This window comes from Ammodytes marinus, assembly GCF_949987685.1.
Source record: "Ammodytes marinus genome assembly, contig: scaffold_61, whole genome shotgun sequence".
In the NCBI taxonomy this organism is placed as follows: domain Eukaryota; kingdom Metazoa; phylum Chordata; class Actinopteri; order Uranoscopiformes; family Ammodytidae; genus Ammodytes; species Ammodytes marinus.
The window spans coordinates 98,990-112,977 of NW_027648338.1; the positions used below are offsets into that span (position 1 = coordinate 98,990).

The 13,988-nt window shown below is 35.4% G+C and overlaps 1 protein-coding gene across 1 annotated transcript; it reads right to left on the bottom strand.

The window, feature by feature from the left end:
• Positions 1-5,772: 5,772 nt before the first annotated feature.
• LOC307270678 (uncharacterized protein) lies at positions 5,773-9,242 on the bottom strand. The gene is made up of 6 exons (XM_080054562.1): positions 9,099-9,242; positions 8,157-8,216; positions 7,772-7,920; positions 7,010-7,071; positions 6,776-6,924; positions 5,773-6,671 (listed from the first exon to the last, which is right to left on the bottom strand). Exons 2-6 carry the CDS (start codon positions 8,209-8,211, stop codon positions 6,577-6,579), a joined length of 510 nt encoding a protein of 169 aa, XP_079910688.1. The 5' UTR covers positions 8,212-8,216; positions 9,099-9,242; the 3' UTR covers positions 5,773-6,576.
• Positions 9,243-13,988: the final 4,746 nt, after the last annotated feature.

The window sequence follows — 13,988 nt, forward strand, 5'->3', positions numbered from 1 at the left end:
AATAGGGATGATAAGTCCTCAAATTATTTGATATTAAATCACATTTTATTGTAAAAGTACTTGCCATTAGTACAAGGGGAACATCTTCATAAGATGAGTAATTTGATTTACATAACTTGGTAACAGATAAGTGGCATTAAATGGATAGATGGATTCACCATTTAATTGTTTTGCTCAAATGGACACACTTGCACTTTAGAATTAATTTCATTAGTGTAATTAATATGAAGTGACTGTATCCTGTGGTTCTATTTTTATCTGTTTTAATAATGGGTTTGATTTTGCTTTCAGTGACGTCTGACAACGTAGCCTATCCCTAGGTTGCTTTGCATTTCAATACATAGCAGTCACCTATCAATCAAACAGTGTTGACGATTCTGTGACTTATCCATCCATTCATGACGGATTCGTTTTGTCACTAGTTCTAAAAGCATCACAATAAAAATTCCGTTGAGCAAACAAATCAAGAAACAGATAGACAATGGTGCTGTTCAAAACATATAATTATATGTATAACACATAATTGCTCCTCCCTTGATTAAAGGTTATATGAGTCACTTACGGTAACTGCTTGTAAAATCAAGACCTGGCAAAGCTAATTTGACTGAAAAATAAAGTGATACAGCAAATTTGTAACAAGACCTTCCAGTACTTATTATATTTGCATAAATTGCTATTTTTTAAAATTAAATAAACCTACAACATTAGTTATATTGTGTCGGGAGTGCAATCTGATAATAAAATGTACCGCTAGGTGTACGATACGGGCTGTGAAGCAATGAAACTTCAGAAATAAAAACATTTTGCATTCTGCTGTGTAGTTTGCCTGAGCTGTTTACTTCCGTCCAACAGGCTGCAGGGTTTCGGATATTGTTAATGCAACACAACCAGTCTAAAAGTCTGTGGCAATTTATTAAACATTATGCAGCAACATGAAGCAGCTGAGGGATAATCGTTGATTCACGTTGATAAAATGGTTTGGAGTCAGCCAATTTTTTTATGTTTTGAGGATTGTTGGTATTAATAAAACTAAATGTACAAAGAAAATAAGATCCATGTACACCCCGTTGCCTATAGAGCACATTTTGTTTTCATGCAGTTTGTTCATGTTTGCTTCTAAACATTTTCAATATCCTTCAAGATGATTTTTGTGCAAATTAATTCAACGAACAATATGGCAAATGTCTTTTCATATTCATAGAAGTCTACGGAGCCCCGAAAAAAAAAAAAAAAATGTTTGCCCGACTTAGTGATCTGTTTGCATGATTTAATAATCTATGGCCACAGTTTAATAATTCGTGGGAACGAGATAATTATTTTGTGGCCACGGTTTAATAATTCGTGGGAACGAGATACTTATGTTGTGGCCACGAATTAACAATTATAAAAGGAGTGTGTGCTGTGTTGTCTATCGTTGTAGTGTGTGTGCTTCCGCCTGCACCGGATGCATGCGCATTCGTTGGTCATCAACGAGGTTGCAAAGTAGTAACTTCAGGCATATCTCTCCAAATAAATGTTTTTATTCTTCCTACGTGTTGACGATCTGTATTCAGTCATTGCGCCGCGGCCGAAGTGACAGCTGTCTACTGAACCAGCTAATCGAATTTTAAGGCTAATTCAAATTTCAGTTGCAACATCTGCCTTTCATTACCCTACACAAATAAATACGAAAAATAGCCAAACGGAATAATGGATAAATAAAGCCAGCTCAACTAGGTAGGCTACAGGTTGTGAAGGTAACGGAAGTAGGCTATCCTGTAAACCCTGTTGGCTCACGCATACGCCCCCTTCAGTGAGGCAGAGGAAGCATACTTACTGGCTGCCTCATTTCATGCCTTTTTCAGCGCGGTTTTATGTTAGATCAGCATTTTATTTAGTCATGAAATAAAATGGCATTAAATAGGCTATCATTGTAATCATTCCGAGGTTAAAATAGAACGATATTTCTTCTAGCTTGTCCATAGCCGACATGGTCTAACCCCTGCTGCAACGATAGACAGCACACATTCCTTTTATAATTGTTAATTCGTGGCCACAACATAAGTAACTCGTTCCCACGAATTATTAAACTGTGGCCACAAATTAATTATCTCGTTCCCACAATTTAATAAATTGTGGCCACAGATTATTAAGTCATGCAAACGGATCACTAAGTCGGGCAAACAGTTTTTTTTTTTTTTCGGATGTCACCAGAGGGGCTCCGTAGAAGTCACAATATAATTGGTTCAAAATATATTGTTATCAGACCATTTTCAAGTAACAAAATATTGAATAATCCCATAGTCAGAATGTTTATTTTTTGGGGAAATTATGTTCATATACAAAGTACAAAATATACCATTACTAACTATTAATTTCCCTATCTTCCAAATCACCCTTTGGGATCTCATAAACTGATGGAATAGCTTTGGTCAATAATTATACACTTTATAAGGCACTTGAGATTAAATCTCTCTTGTAAGAGAGACCTGGCTAAAATGGACAGCAGTACACAGTTACAACATAACAGACCAGACAAAATGCAAGTTCAATACTTTGCAATTGTGAAAATACATTAAAATTATTGATTATAACATTTGCAATATCCAATGGAGTCTGAATTGAAACTCTCAATGATGGCTTTAAATTAATTAATCCTGGAGTTTGAGCTGCTTCTGCAGGGTTAGGAGCTCCCTCCTGATGAATGCTATGCTTTGAATTTCTGTGACACACCTAAAGTTACATAGTGCACCTGTAAGCCCCTGATTTTCCTGCAGACCTTGAAGCATATCCACTTTATACTCAATGTCACCGTTATGGGAGAGGTATCTTTTCTTTGTGGTTTCGGTAGTTTCCTTGGGTTCTTCCCCTCAGGAGATGTGGTTTGGGCTGCCCCATTTTGCATCATTTACCACTGATTTGCATTTATAATAAAAAACAAATATTCAAAACGTTTTAACATTTTGATGGGTAATGAGATTATTATACTATTACTATGCCAGTCTGACATGTTTCAATAATAACCCATGCCACTGATTTTGGTCCATGATTTTATTTTGGTGGAATTTCAGATTTGAATGAAAAGTCCCTTATTTACTAATTTGACCAAATTATAGTCACGCCTCTTTCCCCTTGAAAAATAGTGAATTTTTAATGAATTTCTCCAGGGTTTTTTGTCCCATTATATATAAAAAAAAAAAGTTAATTAGTTGAAATCATTATTTCCACTGTTTTATAAAACAATTAACCCTTTACATTCCATTTTGTATCATAAATCACTGATTTGAATTTACTATAAAAAAAACTAATATTCAAACATATGCAACATACTTATGGGTATTATGAGATTATTCTACTCTTTGTTTGCCAGTAAAGACAAGATTTATAACCCACAACCTTAATTTTGGTGCATTTTCTTTTTGATGCAATGTCAGATTTTAAAGGCCGACTTCACCAGTTGGAATATGAAGGTGTATTGAACTCGGAGATCCTATTTAGTATAAATGTGCAATTTTTTTTTTAAATCGGATCATCCTAGCCTGAGAAAAGGCAGAAAGAGTGTTTTATGGTCTCACTGTCACAGTTTCCTTCTTGTGACATCACAGTAAGGGTTAGGATTAACAGGACAGCTGGGCGAAGGGAAGACTGAGGGAAGAAAAACCTGATTCATTATATTATAATAGTGATTTTATAATGATAGAATGCCTGTTCCGTATGGGTGAAGTATTCCTTTAAAGGCCTATTTCACCGGTTTAAATATGAAGGTGTATTGAATTCTGAGATCCTATGTAGGATAAATGTGCAATTTTTTTTTAAATCGGTTCATCCTAGCCTGAGAAAAGGCAGAAAGAGTGTTTTTTTTAACCCTATATTTCTCTTTCTCGTAACATCACAGAAAGAGAAATATAGGGTTAAAAAAAAACGTACTTTGTAAATATTACTGTGACATCACAGTAAAAGACATCACAGTAATATTTACAAAGTAAGTTTTTTTTAACCCTATATTTCTCTTTCTGTGATGTCACGAGAAAGAGAAATATAGGATTAAAAAAAACACTCTTTCTGCCTTTTCTCAGGCTAGGATGAACCGATTTGCGAATTTTTTTCTCACATTTATACTACATAGGATTTTAGAATTCAATACACCTTCATATTCAAACCGGTGAAGTAGGCCTTTAAGGATTTTTTAATGGTCATGCCTTTCCCCCCCTGTAAAATAGTGACATTGATTAATTTCTCCAGGGTTCTTTGTTTAATTGTTTTCTATAAAATGTTTTTGATTAATGTAAATCATTATTTATAATATTTCATGAAATATAAACCCTGTACATTTAATTTTGTTTCGTGTACTATTGATATGCATTATTAAAAAATATATAGATTTAGATTTTTGCACTTTGCAATTAGCTGCACTGAAAATAATGCTTTTGTTGAGCAAGCGAGTTCATCTTAAACACAGTTATATATGAACTGTGAGAAAAATAGGCACTTTTTGGTTTCTGCAACAAAATCTGTGCCTTTTTTTCTGGCATATGACATTATTAATTAATTTCACATGTACAAGTCAAAGTAGTTTGAACTCTTTTTTGTAAGTAGCTTTAGTTAACCTAACTAGATTTATCCATGGGTAGCTTTGCTCTAGTTCAACTTCTCTAGTGTGTCATTGGTAGTTTGTAAAGCTATGCTTTTCAAAGTAGCACCCCAAACACAACGCGTGCAAGCGCAAGTATGCCAGATTGGGCATGCACGTACGTGCGCGTGCATGTATGCACATACATGCACACATCAAGGCAATGGAAAATTATAATTGGAATATCAGACTTTCTGCTGTGCACACATGTGCAAATAAGTGAGTGTGTACGCATGTGCAAATGCGTGCTCAGATGTGCACAACTTTAACTGTACACTTTGATCTGTTTATTTCAAAGACACATGAAACAGAGGTAGCTTATTACTGCTTTAGGAATCCCAAGCTCCCTATTTCACCAGCATGTGCATGTGCACGTGGATGTGCATATTTGACTGTTTATATGAAATCACGCATCTACATGCGTGTGTGTGCACATTCTGTATGTTCTTGTGTATGTGCGCTCATGCACTTACATGCACGAATCAGAGCAATGAAAAATAGATGGGATTCACAGACTAGCTGTTCTGTTTATGGGCACGTACGTGCACATGCATGCAAACAAATGCACGTACGTGTGCAGCCGTGCAGCATTATGACGGCAATAGAGTTGGTTTTATGGCAAAAGCAATGCATATCTCATATTGTCTGGCGATATTTGTTTAAAAAAGAATCTCATAGCTGAATTTAATTATGCACCACTCCCAGTTCTCTCTTTCTGAACAAACCTGATTCCATTACACAAGAAAGGCGGAGACCGGCTGTTTTTAAGACACACCCCACAGTGACGGTTTGATGGTGGTGTAAACATCTGCGGCCCCTTAATAGCGGTTCTCGAGAACACTTTTTACCTATACGTACTGTTTGTACGTTGAAATACAATCTGGTTAATAGACAGCCTAAGCTCTGTACAAACAATGGGGCCCACCCTAGCTAGCAACATGCTAGTTTCAGTGTTTACAGAGCCTAGGCTGTGTATTAACACTGGATTTTTATTCAGCACACCCACAGTATGGAGAGGCAGTAGATCATGAGGAGATATTCATTGATTTTGACAACAAGCATTTGTCAGAATCGCAGACTCCACCTTTAATTTAAGCTCCTGACCTTAAAAATACCCAGACCCACTTTCTCTTTACTACTAATGTTGAAAAACAACACACAAATCTTCAAAGTTTTTTTAATTTTTATTGTGGTCATAATAACGTTTAGGACAGAAATTATACAAACTACGAAAATATACCATAACTATTAATACAACGTGTTTGTTTTAGGGTTGTGCAGGCACTTAATTTAGTTTAAGGCTCTTTTTCCTTTTACAATACGTTTATGTTCTGTTTGTCTCTCATGTTGCTACGCAATGGTATGCTATGTTATCAAGTGAAACTACGAAAACATAATTTAAGTTCAAAGCAATACATCAGCTGATAAGGCAGATATAAATAACAAAACACTTTATTTTGATGGAGACTTAATTTAAAAAAAACAGCGACCAGTTGAAACCAAGTATTCAGATTTCTCAATCTGCATGTTTCAAAATACAGCATCAACTGCATTCAACAGTGGTGAGTGATTTCACAATTCTGGAAAAAGACTGAACAAGAAAGCATTGGTTACTGGTAGAGAAGAAACATGCATTTGTACAGTGTGATTATATTGTTTGGCTTAATATTACAGTGATTATTAAATGGACAAGGTGCTTAGAGTAGGCTGTGTCATTCTGTTGGCCTGGAGTGGACTGAGTGCGTGTGTGTGTGCGTGTGTGTGTGTGTGTTTGTGTGTGTGTGTGTGTGTGTGTGTGTGTGTGTGTGTGTGTGTGTGTGTGTGTGTGTGTGTGTTCAGTTCGACAGACAAACCTAAACAGCTGTCATTGATGTGTCCGGTCAGTGCAAAGTTGAGTTAGATAGTTAATTTTAAGCTGTACAATATGATAGGCCATAATGAATCCTTCATGGTAGTTCAAATGGAAATCAGCACAGCTGGCTTGACAGCAGCCATGACAACAGTCCAAGGCAGGACGCGGTGACGAGACTGATCTTGTGGCTGCCAACCCCACCTGTCGCTGCTAATGAGGATAAAGGAAACAAAACAGTAGATTAACAAACAGGAAGTCTGTGCCAAAGTGCAATTTTTTAAATCTTTGATTAAGTAACACTCCACAATACTTACGTTCGTCATTGACTTGGATGGAGGTTCCATCAATGTCAAAGCCGGTGACGTTTGAAGATGCACTGATCAAAACATTTGCAATCTGAGTGCTAGTAGGAATAGATGTGCTCTCAAAGAAGACGTCCATAACGTTGACAATTGATCCATTCCTATAGAAGAAACAAAAAATATTTCAAAACATCAGATTTTGGACAATATTGTTGAATTGTGCCAAATTAAGTCTTAAATTATTACCTGAATGCCGTCACCATCAAGGACCTGAATGCAGTTAATTGTGTACGGAAGACAGGTTCAAGCTGCAAAAACAGAAATCATTTTTTATAATACTTTTTATTTCTATTTGTACACAAATACAATTTTAAAATTGCAATACGTTTCTAAAAAGTTGGGACATGGGCATGAAAAGACTGGGAAAGCTATAGAATGTTAGAAAACCGGAGAAATCGGAGAAATCTCTGCATGTAAGGGCCATGGTCCAAAATTAAAATGTAATGCCCATGACCTCACGTGGCACTGCATTCAAAAATGACATGATTTTATAAAGGATATCACTACATGGGCCATGGAACACTTCAGAGAACCATTGTCTGTAAACACAGTATTAAGCATTAAGTAAGTGTTAATGCCTAGTTATTAACGGTAAGTTAATGCTTCGTTAATTAATGCTTAGTTAAGCATAAACTAATTATAACAATTAGTTAATGCTTAGTTTATGTTTATTAAGCATTTACTAAGCATTTATTAACAGTTAGGTAATGCTTAGTAAATGCTTATTTAGCCTTTATTAAGCATTAACTCAAATTTAATTAACGTGCCCTTATTGTAAAGTGGTACCTAGATTTTTGTAAAAGCTTATTGAGACACCCACCTTTAATATCATACATTGATTTTTTATTTCACCTTTCCTTTAAAAAGGTGCATTGTTACTGCCTCCTTCCACATCAAAAGAATCCTCTAGGTTTACCAGCAGATTTTTTTCCTAAGGGTGAGACTCACCTGTGTTTCTATCATTGAAGCTCGGCTTGTAAAAGCTGTGGATGTCGAATTCGATAAGTCAGTTGAAAATGTGTCTCTAACAGATTTGAAGGACACCCTTTGCCTTATGGTTGCTTCAGTTGTAGTTTGTGCGACTGCAGCTGTTGTTGCTGAGGGCAGAAAAAGTGACATTATTTAACAGTGATTCATTAAATGAACAACTTTTGACTACTTACTGTATGCCAAGAATACTCTGGTGTGTATTTTAGAATGACAAATATCATATGGTATTACTTTTCAGTCATCGTTCCAATTTGTTATTAAAATTTTCCATTCACTTTGTCCCTTATTTTGTATCAAGACATTATTAAGGAAATCGCTTCAACGCCAGTCATTGTCAGCTTACCTGTTACAATCAGGAAGAGGGATATTATTTGCCTGACAGCCATCTTTTCTTCCATTGATTCTGTAAAATCCAACCATATAGAGACTTACTCACGGGGGCATCGTATCCAAACATTAGTAATTAGCTACTAGAATTATATATGTCTCTGTAATGTCAATGCTGGAAACTCTGTGAGAATGTATTGTATAATGACATCTTAAAAAGATAAACAACTATTAGAAAAATCTCATGATTAATTCTTTCCGATTGTATTTTATACTAAACTGGGGATTACAAAAATAAATAAAATAATAATAATGGTTACAAGTAAAACGGGTTCAATCTCTAAATGAATGATTTTTGATAAGATTATGGTATGGAGTTATAACATAGATGCTCTTTTTTTAAATATTCTTACAACTTTTGGAACAACACAAATCATTGAAGATAATGGCATTAATTCATTTTTTGCTTCCTATATTCATCTTAGATTTCTAGTTTCTTGGCATTACATATACATTGCTCTATACGAATTTTTGGAGCAAAAGTACAAAAAGAAACACATCTACGGTGTATGCACTATATCAACAAGCACAGTACTTGAACAAGTAGTGCGCTGAAACACAAACACTCAAAATGTACAACAATTTAAAAGATACAACCACCAAGCCTCTTTTAGATAGGCACTCGACGCCTACAGTATTAGTAGTGCAGGGGTGATACAAGCTGACACTGACCTCTGAACTCATGATGAGGAAAGGCTCAAACAGATCCCTATAAGAATCAATTCTGTATCCCATTGGGAATTGTTATACTTATTTCTTTTTTAATCTGAATTTAATATTGGGTTGTTTGAAACTAAAGAACAACATTTGTATCATGCTGAAAAAAGACAGGCTAGCACACATATACTTACAAACAGTGTATAAATGTGCAAAAGTATAGACTTAGAAATGTACTCACCCCAATTAAAAAACGTTAGATGAAAAGTTATCTTAACAATTTCAATATTTGTTTTAAATTTTGTCCAGCTGCTATCTGTCTGAACCTTTCTCTTATGTGACAGTCCACCTCTATCAAAGCCGATATATATATTGAAACGGAATGAAGATTGGTGACGTGAATCACAAGTGATACATTTTTCAGGAATGTTGTGACACCTTAGCAATGAATTACAGGATACCGGCATTGTCATTGTTCTTGGCTAAGTACCATGGCATACGCCCTTCTTTTGTCCTGTGGAACAAGCTGCAGGTGCATTCCTCCTATGTGAATGTTGCAGGATATTCCACCAGTGAAGCAGTAAGTTAAAAGGAAAAAGTAATAGAGTTCCAGTCAACTGGTAAAGGAGCAAAAAGAAATGCAAGAAAATTAAAATAAATATCACTGGACCATTCACATAAGACAAATGAACTAATATGTTACATGAAATTTAGAGTAACCAGAGTAGATTTGTAAATAGATGATGCAATACACTTAGAGTATATGAGTATAATGTTGATATGGAGACATTAAAAATGCATCTTCTTTTGTCAATATGATCCAGTATGAAATCGCTATATTTAACAAATGGAAAGAAATTAAATAAATAACTTTTAAAGGTAAGAAATGCATCATATATTGTTGTCAAAAAGATAAGTAAACTGGAGGGCCCACCAAGTAAATCTTTTGGAATGTAAGACCACAAAAAATGCTTTTTACTACCCAGTTCATGATACTATTGACCAAAGTATTACATTATTATGGAAAACCAATAGGGATGATAAGCCCTCAAATTATTTGTTATTTAAATTCAATCACATTTTGTTGAGTACTTACCAGAAGTGCAAGAGGATAATCCTTCTTCAGATATTTAATTAATGGCGAGGAACCATATATGGTAACTTAAGTTGACTACCTTAAAAGCCTCACCAAACCTATCCATTAAGGAGCAAAGCAGCCCATATATTTCTCCCAGCCAATCTGGAGAGACCAGTCACAGTTAGTCAAGTGACAACATCTGACCAATCGGCTGTATTTTAGAGCATCTCAAACTTCAGCTTGCCACGAAAGTCCATGCAGTACCATGATCGGCCTGTATAAGCTTCCATACTCACGGCACCAACATGAAAACTAACAAAGGTAAGTTGTTGAAACTCACACATTATATGGTTGAATAGCTGTGTTAGATGTTGCGATAGGGGCTGTTTGTGTAGTGTTTGTAGAAATTTGTGAAATTTTGTTATGAAAAATAGAGGCACCATATTTGATCATTCGCCCAGTTCACCTAACAATTGGACATGTGATCATATGTCCATATTTAGACATACGCCCATACGCCCAATGGGTATAATAAGCCATATGTGCTTGCTTTTTAACAAATAACACATGACAACATAGGACAATAGTCCTCAATAGCGCATTGGATGTTGGTGTGAGAAATTTTTTGACTTTTTAGAAAATGTCTTGCTATAAATAGTGAAATATGTGGGATTTTGGACAGTTTTGAGACTTAACAACAGTTTACATTATACTTAAATAGCATAGGTATTTATTTTTGCTGTGGGCGGTATTACTGCTAAAATGTATAAAGTTATTCAATATTTGTGATGTATTTAATTTGTCTGATTGAATTATGAGAAGAAAGTAATGGTACCACTAGTACTTATACTATTTTTCACTCGTTTATATTTTCAATTTATGTCAATCATATTATATATATTTACAATTTAAACGTCAATATTCTTTGTTTTTAAGTAGATATACACTTCACTGTTACTGTTTATCTTAAAAAAGAACACAAAGTGGACTTGATGTTGACTCAAAAACTCTCTTGTCTTTAGCAGCTGTCTACAATTGCACTTGATGACAGCCTCACAAATGCTGGGGTCATCTACACGCGGGACTGCAAGGCTCTTGATGTGGATGGCCTGTAACTAAAGAAATTCAGGATAGATAAGAGGTGTTCCGGCAGCCAGAAGAGGTTACTCCTGAAGGAGCTCAGCATCTCTAGGCAGCCTCAGCCCCTCAGTTGGTGGCCCTGCGCCTGTCCAGGGACACCGCAGCCACACCCAAGATTATTCTGTACAGTGTAACCTGTCCCTGTTCTGTGCCCCTGTCTAAACCAACTGCAACACCTGGATGTACTGCAGCAGTAGGGGGGAAGTCTTGAGGTCAAATGTAGTCTGCAGGGTCTGCAGGATCTACCTTTGCCTCAATGCTGAGTGCTACTGCTTCATCAATTACAGTGAAGCAGTTGCCTAAATGACTGGCCTGGACATTGTAACGAACATTCTTGTGACAAGTTCTAGTATCACTAAATATATGTTCCTTAATGTTTTATGTGTTTTTTATCAGTAAATAAATGTTCCTTTACTTTAGAAGTATATTTCCTTGTATTTTCTATATTTACACTTTTGGAGATTTTTTCTTACGGGCAAGGAACCATATATGGTAACTTTGTTGACCTCGATTTGCAATGTAAAAATGTATATATTTTTTTAATTTGCAAAAGAAAATATAGTCTTGTTATATCCTCCAATAACACTGTAGGGTTGAAATTTAGAATTTCTAAGTATTTCAATGAGTGCCCTATAAAGGGTTAACATAACCTGGAGACAGATATGTGGCATTAAATGGATAGGTGGATTAACCATTAAATTTTTTTGCTCAAATGGACACTTGCCCTTTATAGTTCAATAGCTTCCTCGCTACTTTAGTACAATTAGTTTGGAGTAACTTCCTTACTCACTGTTCTATCTTTAACCGTTTATTTGGTTTGGCTTTTACTTTGAGTGACGTCTGACTTGAGTCAACGGTGCAATTTATAACCTAAAATTATATGTATAAGACGTAATTGCTCCTCCCTGGATTAAAGGTTATTGTGAGTCATTGTGAGTCAGGTTTGTATCATTCAGCTTTGGCAATACTCATTTAAATGAAAAAACAAAATGATACAGCAAATTTGGAACATAACTATACAGTACTTATAATACTTGCATAAATTGCTATTTTATTGTATGATATTATATAGGGCCTACCTAATGCAGTAAATAACCAATAACTAATTTAGCTTTTTTTTGGTTTAATGGTAGTGCTTACCTTAAGGTTTTATTATACTATCTATGGTTTTTACTCCTGCAGCAGAGGGGGAATTATTGGAATACTGAATTATTAGAAACTTAGAGTGAGCACAGAGAAACAAGTTGTAAAGGTGTGATGGCTCCCCTTGTGGATGGATATGGGTGTAATAAGCCTCTACCAGAGGACCTCAGGGTCCTAGAGGGTTCATATGCTAAAAGCTAATCAGATAAATAGCTTGGACCAAAACCATTTTGAGCTCTAAAAACCAATACAAGTATTTTAAAATATATTCTGAAGAAGCAGGCAGGAAGCCAGTGCAGATATTTTCAAATTGTTGTGAAGTGGACTCTATTTTGTGTCTTGTATCTGAATTCTGCATTAGTGGTGCTATGATCTTATAGGGAGACCAGAAAGTACAGCATTATAGTACTCAATTTTGGGGCTAATACAAGCATGCATTGGTGTCTCTGTACTGGTTTGAGAGAGAAATGGTCAAACTCTTGCAATGTTATTGAGATGATAGAATGGAATCTTTGTTATATTCCTGACATGTGGTTCAAAACTGAGGTCTGAATCAAAATGACCCCAAACTTCTTTACCTGATAAATTTTTTTTAAATTCAGTTTGCGAAGTTTTGAACAAAGTGTCTCTCTCTGAACCTTAAGACCAATAACCAGGAGGATTTACTACATTAAATCAGTCAATTAAAGTTGATAACATTTTCTTACAGACGATAATTGATGTATCAACAAGCCCAATAACTTATTTCCATAACAAGCTTGATATCCATCGCTTTTCCCCCTTAATACAATGCTGGAATCAGGGATCACCATCCTGACGGTTTTGAGAATTAACTGCCGACCCTTTTTGCAACAAAATGAATCATCAGCGCCGTAGATGGTCCAGTGGTAAAGGAGGCGGAGATGGAGATGTGGGATCAAACCCCAGTGCTGGAAACCTGAGGTATGTGACATATTGCTATAAACATTTTCCTCTTTTTCCTCCCTCTCTCCCTCCCTTCATCTTGGTTTAGCCTTACACTACCAATATGAACAAATATTTAGTTTTCTTTGTTTTGGCCTTTTATTACAGAGGCAGCCTCCTTCCAGATTTGCAACGTAACAACCTTAGCTTTGTTTAACCGGGCTGTAGACAGTTGTAAGATGACCACATCTTGAAAATATTGCAGCCATTTTATGTTCTATAAAAAATATTTAAAAATGTAATAAGAAGGAAAATAATTGCGGCCCATCATGTTAAAAGAGGTACGCTTTATGATTACATACAGTTGCTGGTTCGTGGTGGCAATACTACACTATCCACTACAAGCCAGGGCACCAAAATGATCCGCAGATAGGGCCAGCTCTGAATATATTGAACCAATATATTGGACCAATTGTGTGTCAGAATTTAAGCCTGTGATTTTGAAAGCTACAACAATATTGCCATCAGTTACAGGTGTGGGTGCAAATCAATGGTGTTGCTGATTGATCTATGACTTTATAATGAATGAAAGACACAATTAACATAAAAGAAAGATTTGTATCTGAAGGTTAACCACAATCTTATAAGTTGTTCAATGGTTATTTTTTTCTATAGGCTAGAACTTGGGGCTAACATAACAGAAGTGGCGACTTTATCAACTTAAATGAGAAAATTGCATTAATTGAATTAAGATTTATGATTTATACTGTATATTCATTGATATTACTATGTTAAGTATTTTTCAACACTTAGTCTATTAAAATGCTTCTTTTTCTATGAGAGCCATCATGGAAAATTAACTTTTTC

Bases quoted from the DNA above. Each gene is read 5' to 3' on its own strand.
- LOC307270678 (XM_080054562.1), bottom strand. From the start codon at position 8,211: ATGGAAGAAAAGATGGCTGTCAGGCAAATAATATCCCTCTTCCTGATT. The intron at 7,921-8,156 runs GTAAGCTGACAA...TTCTGCCCTCAG, and splicing joins CCTCTTCCTGATTGTAACAG to CAACAACAGCTGCAGTCGCA. The intron at 7,072-7,771 runs GTGAGTCTCACC...CTGTTTTTGCAG, and splicing joins CTTCAATGATAGAAACACAG to CTTGAACCTGTCTTCCGTAC.